The sequence below is a fragment of the Phascolarctos cinereus genome, unplaced genomic scaffold (assembly GCF_003287225.1).
Source record: "Phascolarctos cinereus isolate Bilbo 61053 unplaced genomic scaffold, phaCin_HiC Scaffold_3;HRSCAF=262, whole genome shotgun sequence".
In the NCBI taxonomy this organism is placed as follows: Eukaryota; Metazoa; Chordata; class Mammalia; order Diprotodontia; family Phascolarctidae; genus Phascolarctos; species Phascolarctos cinereus.
The window spans coordinates 139,105,723-139,124,632 of record NW_027555736.1 but is presented as its reverse complement, the minus strand read 5'-3'; the positions used below and the strand labels follow the sequence as shown (position 1 = coordinate 139,124,632).

The 18,910-nt window shown below is 38.9% G+C and overlaps 1 protein-coding gene across 1 annotated transcript in view; it reads left to right on the top strand.

Annotated features, from left to right (window-relative positions):
* ANXA2 (annexin A2) overlaps positions 1–6,110 on the top strand; it is a 55,323-nt gene extending 49,213 nt beyond the window's left edge. The window contains exons 9-13 of the mRNA XM_020968659.2: positions 689–782; positions 1,944–2,039; positions 2,704–2,762; positions 3,922–4,044; positions 5,727–6,110. Of these exons, the coding sequence (XP_020824318.1) occupies positions 689–782; positions 1,944–2,039; positions 2,704–2,762; positions 3,922–4,044; positions 5,727–5,786 (432 nt within the window). The 3' untranslated portion in view covers positions 5,787–6,110. The remainder of the gene's footprint in view (positions 1–688; positions 783–1,943; positions 2,040–2,703; positions 2,763–3,921; positions 4,045–5,726) is intronic.
* Positions 6,111–18,910: the final 12,800 nt, after the last annotated feature.

Genomic DNA, 18,910 nt, shown 5'->3' with positions numbered 1-18,910 from the left:
CACTTAACCCTGTTTGCCTTAGTTTCCTCATCTTTAAAATGAGCTGGAGAAGGAAATGGCAAATTATTCCATTATCTCTTCCAAGAAAACTCCAAATGGGGTCACAGGGAGTTGGACAGGACTGAACAACAAAAATACATGTGGACAGAAGTTCTCTAAGGAAAACCTTCTGTAAGACCTGTGTTCTCCTTGTAATGATCAGTCACTTAATGAGCATTTATTAAGTGCTTATTATATGTCAGGCACTGTGCTAAACACTGTGGATATTAAGAAAGGTGAAAGTAGTCTGTGCATTCAAGGAGATTCCATTTTAATGGGGGAGAGAAAAGGTACATAATTAGCTACATACAAGATACATATAGAGAACATAGAAGGAAACCTTAGAGGGCATGCTCTAGCATCTTGGGGTGTGGGCAAGGAGGGGAACTGAAAAACACTACTACAGATGGTAACATTTGAGATATAGCTTGAAGGAAGCCAGGATCTACCCCCTTTATGTCTAAGGGAAACCACCAGGGAATGAATGAATCACTAATACAAGTCATACTTTTTGATTTGAGTCTGTATCATAAGGTTTTCTTCTGGTTTGGCTTTTTGAGGATTTTTTAAAATATAAAGCCTGTATTAGGTTATTATGATGCTTTGTCTGGTGAGACTTGACTTCTGTCTGCCTTGATTGTGCCTATAGGAGCTCTATGATGCAGGAGTGAAGAGGAAGGGAACCGATGTCCCTAAATGGATCAGTATTATGACTGAGAAGAGTGTGGCCCACCTCCAGAAAGGTACTGTGCCCATGTTTTCTAATATATGAGCCAAATTTGATTTTGTCCTCAAGGCTTATCTCACATATGATCATGATGCCAGGGTTTGGGGAGGTTCTGTCTTTTACTTATCCTCTCATCTGTCTGCTCGCTCTCCCTCATTCCCATCAGTCAGTCATCATTATTAGGCACCTACCATCCATTCCCACTGGCCCCACCATTTTTGGCCTTTTCCACCCGAAAATATATTAGGTGTCAGATTTACTTTGCCTCTTTTGCCTTTCTTCTTTCCACTTTTCCATTTTCAGTACCTTGAATAAAACATTCAGCACGTAAATCATAAATTTTTGCACTACAAAGAAATAGAAGAAAACACATTGGCCAGACATTATCAGAGAGACTCAGCCTGTCCTGGTGGACAAAGGGCTGAACCTAAAGCTTGGAACATCTGGGTTTAAATCCAACACCTGACGTTTACTAGCTGTGTAAGTCTGGGCAAGTCACTTAACTTCAGTGGAACCCTCTTTCCTCATTTATAAAATGAGGGATTTAGACTAGATGGCTTCTGAGACTTCTTTCAGCCTGAACTCTATGATTCTATGATCGTTCTCTCACCTCTCTACACATATTGAGTTAACTGCTTTTACTGTGTACTGAAGTCAGTTTTTTTTTTTTTGTTATGGAAAGGAGATGAGTGAGCAGACTTTTAAAATCATAAATTATATCCGATCTTTCTGACAGCAGTACATTTTTATGGATCTGTCCCTGTGATTTCATTAGTATAGTATATTTCATTAGTATAGGGAACTCCCTCCCCTGTATGGGAACTCTCCATGGATGCAGGTCTGCAGCTTCCCTGTAACTTAGAGTTTCCTGGGACTCTAAAAACTAAAGTGGTCACTCACCTAGTCAGTATCAGGACCAGGTCTTGAACCCAGTTGTACCTCTGTCCACTCTGTCCACAGTTGATTATAAACGCTTTGAGGGCAGGAACTGTTTTTGGTTTTGTCTTTCTGTCCCTAGCACCTAGCCCAGTGCCTGGTACATAGTAGGTGCTTTATACTTGTTGAATAAATGTTCCATGCTGCCTCTCTGCCCCCAGGATGTGACTGATTGATTGATAATTTTGGTTTGATGTAGTGAAGACTTCCGTTCTTCTGATTCCTTTTATCTGTCTTACAGTATTTGAAAAGTACAATAGCTACAGCCCTTATGACATGCTGGAGAGTATCAAGAAAGAGGTCAAAGGAGACCTTGAAAATGCCTTCCTCAACCTGGGTAAGCAAATATGTGTTCCATGGCCCCATTATAGCTTTCCTTGAGCAGTCCCCAAAGTCTTAGTTCTTCTTCAGCCCTACCGACTTAGATTGCTAATTGGAAGTTCTTTTTCTGAATGTAAATGATTATTGCATTGAAGAAAGAGAAAAGAGCTATGATTTAGGAGCTTTCTCCACTGTGGCTTTTTATAATCAACATCATCATCATCCACCTTATATTATATGTAGTGCTTCCCCTTCCTTAAAGCACTTTTATACCCATTATCTCAATTTGTGGATATTATGTGAGGACATTAAACTGACAGACTTGTTATAGTAGGACCAGAAAGCTTGGGTTGTGGGGGTGAGCGGAAGAGGAAGGGGAGAATGTGATGGTTAAAGAAGAGAGGACCCTATTATTGAAAAAGATTTTCACTGTTTGTGTACATCATCTGTATCCCCTGATTTTAGGCATGTTTGGTGATTAGTGTCAGTCGTGGGATAAACATGGACAATTTTCTGATCCCCATCAGACATTCCTATTTTAAAACATTTTAATAAAGGAAACCCATTTTGTAATATAATCCTTTCTAGTTTACTCAGCAAGGATAAGACCATTTCACTCTTAGGGTTTGTAAATAGATAAGCAGTTGCACCAGAAGTCTGACAGTTTCTCCTTTCTGCAGTCCAGTGCATTCAGAACAAGCCCCTGTATTTTGCTGACCGACTTTATGATTCCATGAAGGTAAGAGCAGCTGGTTACTCAGTTCAGAGTTCTGCTGCTTGGCCTCTCTTCTTTCCTTGACCCTAGATTTTTTTGTAATTTCTCAGAAAGTATGTTGCCTCTGATAAAGGAAGGGAGTCATTGGATAGAGGCAGGAATCAGGGGTTCCAGCTCTTGTGTGATTGTGATGTCATACAAACTACAGTTATCCCATTTTGAGTTTGTTTGTAAAAAAAAATACCTAGAAAGCACACATGGAAGAGGGGATGTGCCCTGTCTGTCATTAGTCCTCTCCCTCCCAGTTGCTTACAGAGTAAAGTACAAATTTCTTATCTTGGTGTTCAAGGTCCTGTACCATGAGGCCCCAGCTTTTTAGGCTTATCTGTTCCCCGTGCCTTATAGGGCATGAACCTTTAGTTTCATTCACTCTGCTCTGTTTGCTGTAACCTAGATTGTCTTATACTGTCGCTGTTCTTTTAGCTTGGATTGTCCCCACTTCCATTTCTGTATATCAGAATCCTCCCTGTCTTCTGAAACCTATATCCACTCACACCTCTTCCTTAAAGCTTTCCCTTATCACCTTAGAATATCACTTAGACAGAAATGAAGTCTTCCTTTTTTGGACTCCTACAACATTCACTGTTGATTCTATTCATACACCAAATCATATAACTTGTATTTGTGTATATCTTTAGCTTCTCAGGGCAGAGATAGTGTCTTATATTTCTTTGGTTCTTCCATGTTACATAGTGTCACACCTCCGTAATAGGTGGTCAGTAAATATTTGTTCGTTCAATGAATGAATGGGGGTAGCTAGGTGGTGCAGTGGTTAAAGCACCATTCCTGGAGTCTGGAGGACCTGAGTTCAAATCTGTCCTCAGACACTTATTGCCTGTGCGATCCTGGGCAAGTCACTTAACTCTGTTGCCTCAAAAAATACATATATCAATGAATAAATTCAGTGGGTTTTTGAATCCGTTTAATCCTGACATGCTTGAATTTCTAAGAAACTAATTTTTCTTTGTGAAATGATTTTGCCCTTCTATTTGTCACGTCTTAGAGGGAAGAGTCTTTTGTAAGGGACCTAGCACCCTTCCATGTGCAAGCAGACCCTTTAAAACTGCTTTTTGATGATAATGTTTTCAGTGAATTGTAACTTTCTGTGTAAACTTGACTATAGGGCAAGGGAACCCGTGACAAGGTCCTGATCAGGATCATGATCTCCCGCAGTGAGGTGGACATGCTGAAAATTAGAGCTGAATTCAAGAAGAAGTATGGAAAATCTCTGTATCACTTCATTCAGGTAAGTCTGGAAGTGTGTACCTCTGACCTGCTTTGTATGCTTGCTGGGAGCACTTTTCTGCTGGATTGTCTTCTGGGCTGCCTAGGAAGGTGGCAGAGTTATGCCATTGCACTTTTTACGTTGGAGGAAATTATTTTAATTAGCTCCATACTCCTTCCCTTAAACATGAACAGTTTTCTTTGTAGGCCTCAAAGTTCTACTCTGACAAGGTTCTCATAGAAAATACAACAGACTTTGTTTTGTTGAAAATACAAATAACTGAAAGGTAGACCATTTGTTTATAGTACACATTCTAATTCTTTGAGAACCAGACATGACAATTAATTTTCTATTGTGGACTTATGTAACAACAACAACAACAACAGTAAGAACAATGACAAAAGAACCAAACTACCTTGAAGGGTATGCTATTAGGAAAGCATCAATTTATCTATATCTGTAATCCTTTACAGTGATATTTGATTTTGATAGTGATGGACCTGGAGGCATTTCAAACTTCTCAGATGCCTTCTGCATCATCAAAGACATTCATTACATTTTGTTTTAAGTATATTTTATTATTTTCCAGTGATTTGGAAATTGTTATATTGTATGACATTATGACAATTCTCATTTAACCAGAATATTCAGTCAGTCAACTACAGTATCTTATTCCCAAGGCAAATCAAAACATACCTCATTATTCTGAATGAATGGGAAGTTAATATATAAAGGAATGCTATCCCTGTGCCATTGTGATACTGAGGTCAACTTTTTAAGTGCTTTTCCTGGAAGATTCAGTAATTTTTTTTTAGTAAAATAGGGATTGATACAGGAATTTGGAGATGAATAGTATACCTAGGTCTTCTATGAGCGGTTCTGTAAAAATTTTCACCTGAAACTAGGAAAAGATTAGAGAGCTACTGACCATCAGTTTATCCCAGAAATGATTCTAAGAATCCACCATCAGGCACAGGTGAGAGAGAGCAAAAATTGAGAGACAGAGTCTGAGTTCAGACAAGTTCATCATTAGCTGGCCTGTCTGCCCTAGAAACAAGGCATTTCTTCCCTGCTGCATTAGATCATTTAACCACATTTGTTTTCAATCTGGAGCATTCACTTTTAACACTATGTCATGGAATGGATCGAAAGGGCAGCGGAGGGTGGTATGTTGACCTTCACTGAGCACAGTTATGGCAAGACACCAGGACTTAACTCACAGTCATGGTGCCCATGTCAGCTACCCTAGCAGCGTTCAAGACACAAAACTTCATAGTTCTGTTTCATCCCCTGCCAACTTGTGATTCATTTATCTTGGGCATAATCTTCATGACCTAGTTAAATGCTGCTAGATTGTGAAACACAAATTTTAAAAAGTTCCTCTGGTCTTAGATTATATTTATTTTCCATTCTTTATTCCTTAAGGTCTTTAAATACTTAATAGTCTCTTTCAGTCACTTTGTTTTATCAGCAAGGACTAGAATTGAATAATACTGTAGAATAGGGCTAGGCTTATGTCTGCTTCCCTGAATCTAAATTCCTTATTTGAGATGCTCTTATTTGTGTGAAATACTCTAGGATTCCTGAGCTTGCTTTAGCTGTGTGGTGGGGAGGGCCTATACCCAGGGCATTTTTTATGGCATTTCACGGGCCCTTTCTTGTGTCCTAACATCTCCTTTTCCTTCTCTTTCATGACATTGCAGCAAGACACAAAAGGAGACTACCAGAAGGCACTCCTGTATCTGTGTGGAGGAGATGACTAAAAGTCATGTGGAAAGAAATGACCAAAGCAGTTGTAATAGCCAGAAACAATGCTTTCTGCTCTCCCCCCTTGTAATTTTAGAAAATCAACTTGTGGTAACTTGCAACTAACAGTAACTCGTATTAGTCCTTATTAGGGTGATGTTATTTGCTTTCTTGTACTTTTTTTAAGTCATGTATGCATTGCTTGTCTTTCCTCAAGTTTTCTCCTTAGCCAAAGGAATGAACATTCCAAGGGAATAGAAGTGAAATCTCTGATGTGAAACACTCGGCTTCTTGTGTCCTGTGTCATCAAAAGACAAATAAACAGAATTTTTACTTTAAAACGAGTCTTGTTGACTTTGTTTTCAAATACAGAATTAAAAACTAATAGGTCACCTTTTGAAAGGGATTATCTAGCACTGCTGCTTTCTCTATTCAGTAATTCTGTAGGCAGATGCTTAGCAGGAAGAAAGGCCTTCCCATGAAGGTTGATGAGCAAGGAAGTCCAAATCATTGTCAGCCACAACACATAAGGTGAAATCTGGTATAAATGAACATCAAGGACAGTCTTGAAAGAGCAAAGATGTCACAAAACTTGGATACATGCCTGGGAACTGGATGTGAACTTGGGAAGGGGCCGACTTACCTTGTTACTTTGGTGATGTTGGGATGTTGCACTTATGGGCCATTGTATGTATAGAAATCTTGGGTTATTTCCTTGTTGTGTTCTATCTGCATGCCTGTCTGTCTCATACTCTTTCTCCCCCTTTGTAATCTCTCTCACTCTTTCCCTTCCTTTTCTTTCCTCTCCCTCCTTCCTCCTTCCCTCCTCCCTTCCTCCCTTCCTTCCTTTCTCCCTTTCTCCTTTCCTTCTTTCCTTCCTTCCTCCCTCCCTTCCTTTCTCCCTTCCTCCCTTCCTCCCTTCTTTCCTCCCTTCCTTCCTCCCTTTCTCCTCTCTTTTTTCTTTCTTCTCTTTTTGCTCTCCTCTACCTTCCCCTACCCGAAATAGCTCCAAACAAAAATTTAAAGACTACTGATTAGAGTGTAAATACTATTTGGGGGTAGGGAAAGGGTTGGCCAAAGATTTCTTTAGACTGTTCTTGCCGCAGTGAAATGAATATGGGCACAAACTTGGACCATCATCACAATAGCTTACATTTTCTATAGCTCCTTATGTTTCATATAACAACAATAATGTAAACGTATATTTTAATGTCAACTGACTGAACTGGCTTCTAGCTAGAAGCAGAGGAGTCAGGAATCAAACAGAAGTTTAATTTCAAAGGGAGGGAATCAGCTTACAAGCAAGGAGGGAAATTAGACATTGTGCCAGGGGCCTACCCCTGGGTGGGGAAACCCGAGGTAGTGTGGGGAGATCTCAGTACTTATACCAATGGCTACTCAGTGAGCTGTAGTTCTGGCAATGAGGAATAAGAGCAATAGTAAGACAAGTTTGATTCATAGCACAGCTTCATGACCACTACATGGGTATTGGTCAGATCTTGTCTCGTGTTTGAGTTCAGAGAACACCTGGTGCTGGTCAAAGCAATACAATAATTACATGATTTTTCCAGGGGGTGAGATCAAAGGGTTGTCGTTATGCCAAGCTCAGGGCACATCCTGATTGCTGGGCCTTAGCTCTGGAAAACATATTGGCATATATTAAGGTTTGTAATTCCCCCTTTTCTGACAAGACCCATGCAGAACGTTTTTGCCTTTTGATGGAACTGTGATCCCATCATATTGGATGCTTTCCCTAGTGATGCAGACCACAATCCATTTTGGTATTTTCATCTTTTATGACATGTCCATTTCCTCCAGGAAATCCTTCAATGCAGTTGGGAGTTTCATCCAACTTTTTGGAGGATTTTGCCGAGATTTATATCATCTAATTAGAAGGATATGCATATTGTTGCTGGAGTTGTAAACTGATCCAACCATTGTGGAGAGCAGTTTGGAACTATGCACAAAGGGCTATAAAACAGCATACGCTGTGACCCAGCAATATCGCTTCTAGGTTTACTTCCCAAAGAGATCATAAAAATGGGGAAAAGACCCAGATGTACAAAAATATTTATAGCAGCAATTTTTGTGGTGGCCAAGAATTAGAAGTTGAGGGGATGCCCGTAAGTTGGGGAATGGCTAGACAAGTTGTGATCTGTGAATATAATGGAATACTATTGTTCCATAAGAAATGATGAGCAGGGGGCAGCTAGGTGGCACAGTGGATAGAGCTCCGGCCTTGGAGTCAGAAGGACGTAAGTTCAAATCTGGCCTCAGACACTTGGCGCTTACTAGCTGTGTGACCCTGGGCAAGTCACTTAACCCTGATTACCTCACTAAAAAGCAAAAAACAAAAAAAGAAATGATGAGCAGGTGGACTTAAGAAAAACCTGGAAAGACTTACATGAACTGATGCTGAGCGAAGTGAGCAAAACCAGGAGAACATTGTACACAGTAACAGCAACATTATGCAATGACCAACTTTGATAGACAACTCTTCTCAGCAATAGGACCTAAGACAATTCCAAAAGACTCATCCGGAGAAAGAACTATTGAGTCCGAATGCAGATTGAAGCATATATTTTCTCTTTTTTTTGTTTCTTTCTTCTCGTGGTTTTTTCCCTTTTGGTTCTAATTCTTTTTTATAGCATGACTAATGTGGAAATGTGTTTAATGTGATTGTACATGTATAGCCGATATCAAACTGCATGCCGTCTTGGGGAGGGGATATGGAGAGAGGGAGAAAATTTAGAACTTAAAATCTTATAGAAGTGAATGTTGAAAACCAAAAGCAAATAAAATTATAAAAAAAAAATTTACAAGATTAAAAAAAAAAGATGTGCATATGAATCAAATTTGTGGTCAATCTTTGAAAAAACATCCCTTCCCGTTCCTTGCCCTTGCCCATACTGGAGGCCAGGCTCATTAGGAAGAAAAATGATCTGGGGGCAGAAGGCTTTTAAGCCCATTTTTGGTCTTTAAATGACTAGCTCTCTTTTGACAAAGTGCTTTGGCTTTTTATTCACATCAGTTTATTTGACTTTTTTCCCGTCAACCACCAAAAGGAAAGGCCTACTGAGAGAGTGCAGTTTCCAATGTCTCCTAGCAATGAGGCAGAACATGCCATAGCCATTGAGTTCTTGTTCATTTTATTTATCGAAAAAAGCTGTAGCCTGATTTCTTCTATGTGACTACATTTGAGCAAGCAAAGTTTATAGAGATGACTTATCTCATTACATTAGAAGAGTGATTTGCTATCTCAGCATCTGTAAGCAATTTCACCAGACATTTCTGGATGAAGAAAAGCTTTTGTAAATACGTGCCAATGACATGACTTCATCAAGCATTAAATTGGAGGTGCCCCAGAAAAATATTACATTTGTGCATTCAATTAGCTTGATTGTGACTGAATTTTGTCTACCGAAGACAGCATTTCTGTAGGAAAACAGAAGCATTCTCTATGTCAGCAGGTTTCCTTGAACAGAAAGACACACTTATTTTTTTCTTCTCAGGTCCTGACTCTTTTTCATTTGTTCTAGTCCTCAGCTTTGGAGTTCTAATCATTCCTCTAAGATTGGGTCTCCTCACTAGGGTGAGGGTAAGGTAGAGAACTGGCTGTTAGCCATTTTGTTTAGTGGTAGTTGACAATTAGATGAGATAAATTGGAATGCAAATTGCTTGTCTTTAATTTGAGTGTATAAAGGGTAGATATGGTAGCAACATTTTGTTTTGGGGATTCATAACTCTCCTTTTCTCTTGCCATCTATTTTGTGTGTGTGTGTATGTGTGTGTGTGTGTGTGTGTGTGTGTGTGTGTGTGTGTGTGTGTGTTATTTGCTCTGGTGGGATGGTGGGAACCCCATCTCCTTTTGGGCACATAGCTTTATGCTGCAACCTTCACAAGATCTGGTGATGGAATATAGGCCCAAGCTGAGACCTTTGCCCCTCACTCCAAAAAGAATTTGGGTCCCATTTGTCTACTGGCCCCAGAAAACCCTTAAACTTTATTTGAACTATCAAAGAAGTCACAAGTGGTTGCCTGAGGCTATTATCTACTGAACTGGCTTTTCCTTATCTCTTATTCTTATTCTGATGGTCCAGCTCTCCCTTTTCCTAGGCTTGATCTTCCTTTGATATCCTAATGAAGCCTCTTCTTAACCAGACCCCATTCAACCTCTTCCTTCCCTATCTCCCAGTTCTTTGTACCCTAATAAAGCCTAGCCCTCCATTGTCTATTCCCAGATGACCCCATTCAATCTCCCAGACACTCTCATGGGGTTCTCCCTAAACTCCTCCCCCAATCACCCCAACTTCAGGATCTTCCTCCCAGCCCCTCCTCTGTTTGCCCCAAATTACTTGTATATAAGATCCATCCTGGCTCCCATTTACTCACTGAGATTTCCTCATGCCTGATGGTCTTTACAGGTGTCATTAATATTCAGATTCCTTAAGAGTCTGGCCATGTATATGGTTCATCTCTAATAAAACCTTGTCTTTGGCTGAAAGAAGACTTGGGTTGAATTCATTCGAGCAGGACCCACATGTTGTGATTTTGGGGTGCCAGAACCCCTAGCATCTACACCTCAACACTAGGACCAGGTAAGATTTGCTATCAGTTGTTTGTAACTTTGTGTGAATATGTCATAGTGTTACCTCCCTCCTGGGGCTTTTACTTTTTAGGGTAAGGTGGAGTAAATTAAAGGAAATTTAAGTATTGGTGAGCATTTAGAAGATATTCCTGAATACGTTTCAGATTTCTTGAGTCCTTGAAAACACATCAGGAAGGTAACTGTCTAAGACAGCCTAATCTAAATGATTGGGATATTGGATATTCCTTCCATTAACTTGGTCTTGGTTGTATAGACCTGCTCTAAATTTAACTCCAATCAAGGCATGTCAGGTAGGACATTGTCACCTATGATTTTGAGGACACCTAAGGAAAACTTGGGAAATATCCTTGGTTATGATGGAGTCTGGGACATATTTTATTTTCTTTTTAAAATTTTTCTTTATTTTTAATTTCCCCCCAAAATATGCTTATAAGAAATCATTGAAATGAGGCAGCATTGATGAGGATGGGATCTGAACCCCTAAAAGGAAAAGACTTGAACTTTCCCACATGGCCAAATCTCTGGCCTGAGGCTATAATCCTATCAACTGACCTTTCCTTATTTTCTAACCCCAATCTCTCAATTCTTCATTACCCTTAATTGAGCCTAGCCCTTTATTGTCTGTTACTTTCCCATGGCCCCCAGCTACTTCCCACCCTAGATCCTATCTAGACTCCATTCTACCTCCCAGTCACTCCCATCAAAATCCTCCCTAGACCTCTCCTCCACTGAACCCAGTTTACTGGCCACTCCCATCAAGATCCTCCCTAGATCGCTCCCACAGTCTGTATATAAGGTCCATCTTGTCTCCATTATGGTGCTCAGATTTTTAAAATATAGCCAATGGCTCACAAATGTTCAGATTCCTTAAGAGTCTGGCCAGTATGGTGGATCTTTAATAAACATTGTCTTTAACTTAAAGAAGGGTTGGGTTGAATTCATTTGGGCAGGACCCACGTATTGTGATTTTGGGGTCCCAGAACTCCTAACCCTCTAAACCTCAGCATGATACCATGGGAAAACTACTCGACTTGAAATCAGATCCTGGCTCTGCATCTCACCATCTGTTTGACTTAGGGCAAGACTTTTAGTATTTCTGAGCCTCAGTTTCCTCAGCTACAAAAAAAGCATTGGACTAGATAATTTCTAAGCTCTCTTTCAACTTCACATATGATCCATTCTGGTTCATGTTGTTAGGAAATCTTTTGGGAAACTTAGAACATTTAAAAAACTCAATATTTTCTATGCATTCCTGGAGGTTGGACAAACAATTCAGCTAGAACCATTCATTATCCAGGTTCCCATATAATTAAAAAGCTAGAATAGTTAAACTCTGAAGGATTTCAAAGCTTAGAGTTTTCTATCTGTACCTGTTTTCCCCATTTGCTTTTTCTCATTATGAAACTCATTTCTGTAGAGGGTCTTTAAAGAAGAAGATACTGTAGATTTTTTTTGGAAGTACCTAGTATAAATGCATACGTGAATTCTATATTTTTGGTACCTCAGCTTGAAATTAGGCTTATCAGGCTTCTGGGAAAATACAAATAAAAAAACAAATGTATGCATATACACATGCATATATGCATCTATACACATGTGCATATGTATATAGACATGTGTGTCTATATACTTTTATATACACATGTGTATATTCACACACACACACACACACATATTTGCCATTCACTGACTTTTCTTCCACTCTTAGAAGTGATAGCTACCTATCTAGGTGCAATTTAACTCATCCAACAAACAGTTATTGAGAGCCTAAAATGTGTAAAGCAGTGCTCTAGGGAGCTAAAAGACATGGTCTGTGCCCTCAAGGAATTTAGAATTCAGTAGGAGAGATAAGGTAAGAGATTAAAATAATTACAGTGCAAGACAGTATATAGTATCAGCCATACAAATGATACAGAAGAAATGATGGAGGAGAATGATCACTTCCTTTCTCCTTTTGTACCTGAAATTCTCACCATTTGTATCACTTTTTTGGTTGAGGCAGAGGTTCTTAACTGTTGGTGTATGTGTTTGCGTATGTTTGTATGTGCTTGTATGTGTGCATGTGTGAGACAGAGACAGATTGAGAGAGAGAAAGAGAGGAGAGAGATGAACCCCTTTGACAATCCAATGAAGTTTATGGACCCCTTCTCAGAAAAGTGCTTTTAAATGTATAAAATAAAACATAATGGATCAAAAGAAAGCCAATTATATTGGTCTACAGTTATCTAAATTATAAAACAAATTCACAGATCCTACATTAATGAATTACCTCCTAAGTAGTACCAGTTGAAATGCAAATATTATTTGTTAGGGAGGGGTAACTATTAACACCCATTATTATTTTAGGTTGAATTTCTTTACCAGTTCACAGAGAGTATGGCCAGAAGGGAATGGAGCAAAAGATAGGGAAAGCTCTGAAAGGGGCAGGGGAGAGGAATCAGGCACTTTTGGGGTGGGCAGACCTAGATGATGGTGATAAGTGATTTGGCATGTGATCCAGCTATATCAAATGCAAAGTTCTTAGTTCTTAGTTCAATGGAGCTCTTTCCTGAAATGTAAACACGACATAGCTCTGACATTGCAGAGGGGTACACAAAAGAAGTCATATCTCTAAAAGGACATGTTAGAAAATTTGAAAAAGGTAAGGGTTGCCCATAAGAAACAGTTAGGATAGTGACAAAAATCATTGGACTTGGAATCCATAGATCTGGGTTTGTGTTCAAGTTCTGCCAATTACTAGCCATGTGACTGTGGGCAAGTCATTGAGTCTCATTTTCCCTATCTATAAAATGCAGATAAAAGCTTTGCATTCCTTATATACAGGGTTGTTGTGAAGAGAGTTACTGTCAATGATTAAATTCTTCATACCTAGGATTTCTGCTGCTCAGAAATTTTGTTTGAGGTCTGCAGCATTTAAATATATTCTATTGACTCTAGCATGATCATCCAGGGAAAGCAGATCAATGGAAAAATCAGTCACAGAATCTGAGAGTTGGAAGGTACCTCGACAGTCAACTAGTCCAGTTTATACTCAAAAGGAATACCCACTGTAAATTGTGGTTGTATGGCCTCTGACGACATTGAAGGAGGGGAAACTTACTATTTTGAGACAGCCCATTCTTGTTTTGCATATCTCTAATAGGAATTTTTCCTGACAGCAAGCCTGTTTATCCTAGAATAGATTGTGGGATATGGCAGACACTGGCACAAGACTGCCCCACATGGCATACTGCAAATCAAAGAAGATGCTGTCCTCTATGAGCAAAGCAGAATTACAGTAGCTCAAAAGAAATGTGAAATGCACAAATTTAGAGACATCTCCAATCCAAATGTTCATGTGAACCATTTTTACCCAACCTGTGGTAGAATCTTCTGATCAGACACAGTTGGACACACTCTACATTGATACTACATTGACATCAACATAGTGATGTCATTTTGGTTCTCACTGAGATGAAGGCCAATAACCAACCATCCTGTTTCAAACACCTACATTTTGGCAAGTTGAACTATTAATGCCTCTTTTGTTGCTCCTGGTTTTGCCCTCTGGGGTCAAACAAATTCAACTAAATTTGAAATGCCCCTGTCTTCCAGGTGTTGTTCTAGGTGCTGGGAATACAAGGCAAAAATGGAAATGTCTTATGCCTTTGAAGAATTTCCATTCTACTAGAGACAGGTTTAGAAATCAGTCTGTAGTCCCGAATCTGTAGCCATCAATTGATAGGACTTTGAGTAAATCACTTGTTGATCTCTTTGATCTCAATTTAGCAAACTATAAAATGCTGGGATTGACCCAGGTGATATTTAAGATGCCTTCTAGCTCCCAAATGTTAACATAATTTTTGAGAACTATCTGTAATAGGAATTTAATCAGAGTGATAGCTTGTGGGTCTGGTTTCAAAGGTTAGGAGGCCAAGCTATAATTTAAGGGAATATCTTAAAAAATGAGGTCAAGAATTCCTGACTTATAAGAATCAATTAATTTAAGAAATGGAAGGGATCTCAGAGGTTATTTGGTCCAATACATACTTAAAGCATAAGGCCCTCCTACAACACCCTCAGCAATTTGTCATCCAGTCTGCTTAAACTGATAGGAAACTCACTAATTTAGGATGAAACTCATTCCAATTGTGGACAACCATCATTAGAAAGAAAGGCAGTATGGTGTATTGGATAGATGACCAGATTTGGAATCAGAGTCATGTCCTGCCTTGACAAGTGCTGTTCTTTGACTCTGAATAAGTTACTTAACTTTTTAGTGTCCTAAGAAACTTTCTTAAGATTATAAAGATAATAACAAGCTGCTGATCTATATTGATGGAGAAAGTTTCCTGACTGAAAACACCTTATACCAAGAAAATCACAGGGCTGTACCTTCTCTACTCCTAGCCAAAAAAAGCAGTAAGAGTTGCATTTTTCAACATTTTATTTTTTTCAATTAATAAAAATATTATTTTCCCCTCCTCATCTCCCCTGTGCCATCAAAAAAATCTGTCCCCGTAACATCTCGTTGGCCTTAGTTCTGTCCTCTGGGACCATAAAACTTCAGTCCTGGCTTAGAGACACTATGTCAATTAAACGATGAGAAATAACATTTCAGTTTTTTGACTACTAGATGAACTTAATTCTTCAGAATAGAAACCTAAATAGCTTCTCAAAGCAGATATTTCACCAAAAACTTTATGCCCCTGAAAAGAAAAGAAAATGAACCAATAGCCTGTTGTAGGTGATTTGGTTGTTAGAAGAACTTCCCAAACCTCTTGTGCTTCCTATCATAATGTGTGAGTGATCTTTTGTTCATTCATTCATTCATTCATTCACTTATTTATCCATTCATTTATAGGAAATATGGCATACTTAATAGTCCCATTGCTTTGGGGATTAAAAAAAAAAAGCCAATCTCAAACCTGAGTTCTATGATGGAAGATAAAAGCAGAATTTTCTGACATCTTTTCAGCTTATGACTCCTGCTTATTCAATTTTTGCCCAAGTTTTCGTGTAGAGCATCCGGGGAGGAACTGTCCAATGTTCTGAATCTCCATCTTTTTCTACTTCATGGGCATTAGGCTGAACATCTATTATAACTTAAACTTGTTGCATGACTGGCTTACCTCACTTTACTAGCATGTATTTCCCCAATGACTTATTTCTTATGTGACTTCTTGCTTTTGGGGGGTCGTCAAAAACATTCTGTAGCACAGAACTATACTAGCAACTTTGAGATCAAGAGCATGAGTCCTAAAATTACCTTTAAAGATAAATTCAGGTGAGAGAGTGGAGCTGGCCAGAGGGGAGGAGAGACTGTGGAACATGGCTGTATAAGCAGAGAGTCCAAGAACTAGGGAACTCTATGATGTGTGTGTGTGTGTGTGTGTGTGTGTGTGTGTGTGTGTGTGTTTGAGGCTGGATTTTACCTCAGGTCTTCCTGACTCCAGGCCTAGCACTCTATCCAATAGCCACCTGGCTCCCTTCACCAAAAAAAAAAAAAGAAAGAAAGAAAACAAACCAAACACCCCCACCCCTCACCATCTTCGATGTTTCTCACTGCTTTCTAAGGGGTAAGTTAAAGATCTCAGCTTGCACACATTCACTTATATGTATTTGGTATTTAAGTATGTGTCTACATATAGTTTCCTCAAAAGAGTGTAAGTGTTCCGAAGGCAGGGGATGTTTTATTTTTGTTTTCATATCCAGCATATAATGCAGTGCCTGGCATATAGCAGGTGCTTAACCAATGTTTCTTGATTAGTTTAGAAGCATTTTGAAGCATCTTCTTTGGAGGTGAAGTTTCTATGTTGTATATGCATCTATCACTATCTATAGAGTGTATGTGTGTGTGTGTGTGTGTAGGCAACATGGAGTTGTTGATGAAGCTGGCCTCAAAATTGAGAAGACCTAGATTCAAGCACAAACTGGCTGGGTGACCCTAGTGCTCTAGTTCAGGTAATTATCCAAGACTATAACCTGACCTATGCTAGTAGGAGAATTTCCTCACCTAGAATTTCCCTATACCAAGGAAATCCCAGGTTCTGTCCACATCCCTATGTGAACATAGCATAAATCAGAGGTTTTGAACCTGTGGTCTATAGACTGCATATGTGTGTCCCTCTGTGTGTGCATGCATGTTGTGTGTGTATATGTGTGCTTCAGAGTGATTGAAAAAGGGGTTTATGAATTCATAGGCATAGAAAACATCATCATTTTGATATTTATTTTGTTATAACAAAATATGCAGAAAGACTGCCTAATAAGAAAACATATCTCCTACATACTGACTTATATCTTACAGATACATGTATTATTAACTTTTGAATGTATGTATGAGAGGCGGGTAGGTGATGCAGTAGATACAGCTCTGAGCCTGAAATTAGGAAGATCTGGCCTCAGACACTTACTGTGTGACCCTGGACAAGTCACTTAACTTCTGCTTGCCTCAATTTCCTCAACTGTAAAATTAGGATAATAATAGCACCTATCTCCCAGAGTTGTTGCAAAGATCTAATGAAATAATATTTGTAAGGCACTTAGCATGGTGCCTAGCACCTATTAGGCACTATATAAATACTCATTCTCCACTATATAGATGTTCATGTATAGAACAAAATACAAATTTATTTAGAAATGTCACAGAAGTTATAGTTGATTTTTGCCACTGAATATTTTTTCAATCAAAACATACTAGAAGTGCAATTCATTATATACAGATAGTATCAAATAAGATAATATTTAAAAAGTGCTTCACAAACCTCAAAGTACTATGTGGAAAAACTATTATTATATCCACTTTGTAATTTTCACTGAGTTTGACATGCCCCCTTAAACATGGGAGATGTCCAAAAGATGCATATTGATTTATTTGTATAAGTGGAATAATGCACCAGTGATATATAAAAGCTCTTCATTCACAATTCTAGGAATATAAGGATACCTGTCCTAGCAAGAAGCAAAATGGAGGAAAGGTAAATCTTTTGCCTGTAGTGGCAATTAATTACAAGACTTCTATTCTGTTTGGGCTTGTTGAAATACTCTAAAAGAGCTTTAAAGAGTGAGGGGGGTATCATGGAAAGAGCTCCCTACGGATAATTAGAGGACCTGGGGTTGCATCCCAACTCTTGCTACCTCTTTGACCATAAGTAAGTTGCTTATGCCCCTCTGAGCCCTTTTTTCCTTATCTGTAGAATGAACCAGGTAGAGGGGCTATACAGAGATAATCTCTGAACACCCCTTTAAATCTCAATCCTATTTATTCTTTCTAATTTCAAAGGAATGGTGTAAATGAAACTAACTTTTTTGGTCAGAAAATTCACTTTTTAGGACTAGGCTGCATCTTACTGAGAATGATCATAGGATCATAGATTTTTTGAGCTGAGATAATCTAGTCTAATCCCTTTCCTTTTACAAATGAGGAAACTGAGGCCCAGAGAAGTTAAATGATGACCAAGGTCACACTATGGTAGCACTAGGATTTGAACCTAGGTCCTTTGATAACCAAATTTAGTGCTAATTTCATTGCACTACATGATGCAATTTGTTTTTTTTATACTTTGTAAAATCTCAAGAATACATTTTACTTTCTTTTCCATGCCCCTACATGTTTGGTCCTCTTTCTACAACCTTTTGGGGATTCTCTTTCTTTAATTCCCTTGACTTTATTCTTATCAAATATTTGTGTCCAGATGTGCTGTTTGCCTCATTTTCTCCTCTCCAATGTGAAATTGTCAGGTGGATTTTTAAAAAACTGTCTGGGAAATGTATAGAATGCTCTGAATATGCATGTATGCCCTTGAGTTTCCTATATGGCTAACATTGCTCAAGTTAATGATATTGAGATTATAGGGTTTTTTTTTAAACACATTTTGATTAGCTTTGGAATATTCAATCCAGTAGATAGATATGCATGGCATGAAGATGATTAGCAAACTGTGTTTCAGAATTGTCCATTTTTGTTTGTTTGGTCATTTTCAGTCATGTCTGACTCTTTGTGACCCCATTTGGGATTTTCTTGTCAAAGATACTGGAGTGGTTTGCCATTTCCTTCTCCAGCTCATTTTATAGATGAGGAAACTGAGGCAGACAGGGTAAAGTGACTTGCCCAGGATCCCACAGCTAGTAAGTCTGAGGCCAGATTTGAACTCAAGAAGATGAGTCTTCCTGACTCCGGGCCTGGCACTCTATCCACTGTACCACCCAGCTGTCCTATAATTGTCCATGCCTATCACTTATTAGGGGAAGGTAGGTTGCTTAGTAGATAGAGTGCCAGACCTGGAATCAGGAAGACATGAGTTCAAGTCCAACCTCAAACACTTCCCAGCTGTTGTGATGCTAAGCAAGTCATTTAACCTCGTTTGCCTCAGTTTCCTCATCTGTAAAATAAGCTGGAGAAGAAAATGGCAAACCACTCCAGTATTTTTGCCAAGAAAATCCCAAAATGGGGTCACAAAGAATCGGGCACAACTGAAAATGACTGAACAACAATAACAACATCAGTTATTAATTCCCCTTCATAGGTTTATAGGATCATAGAACATGAAG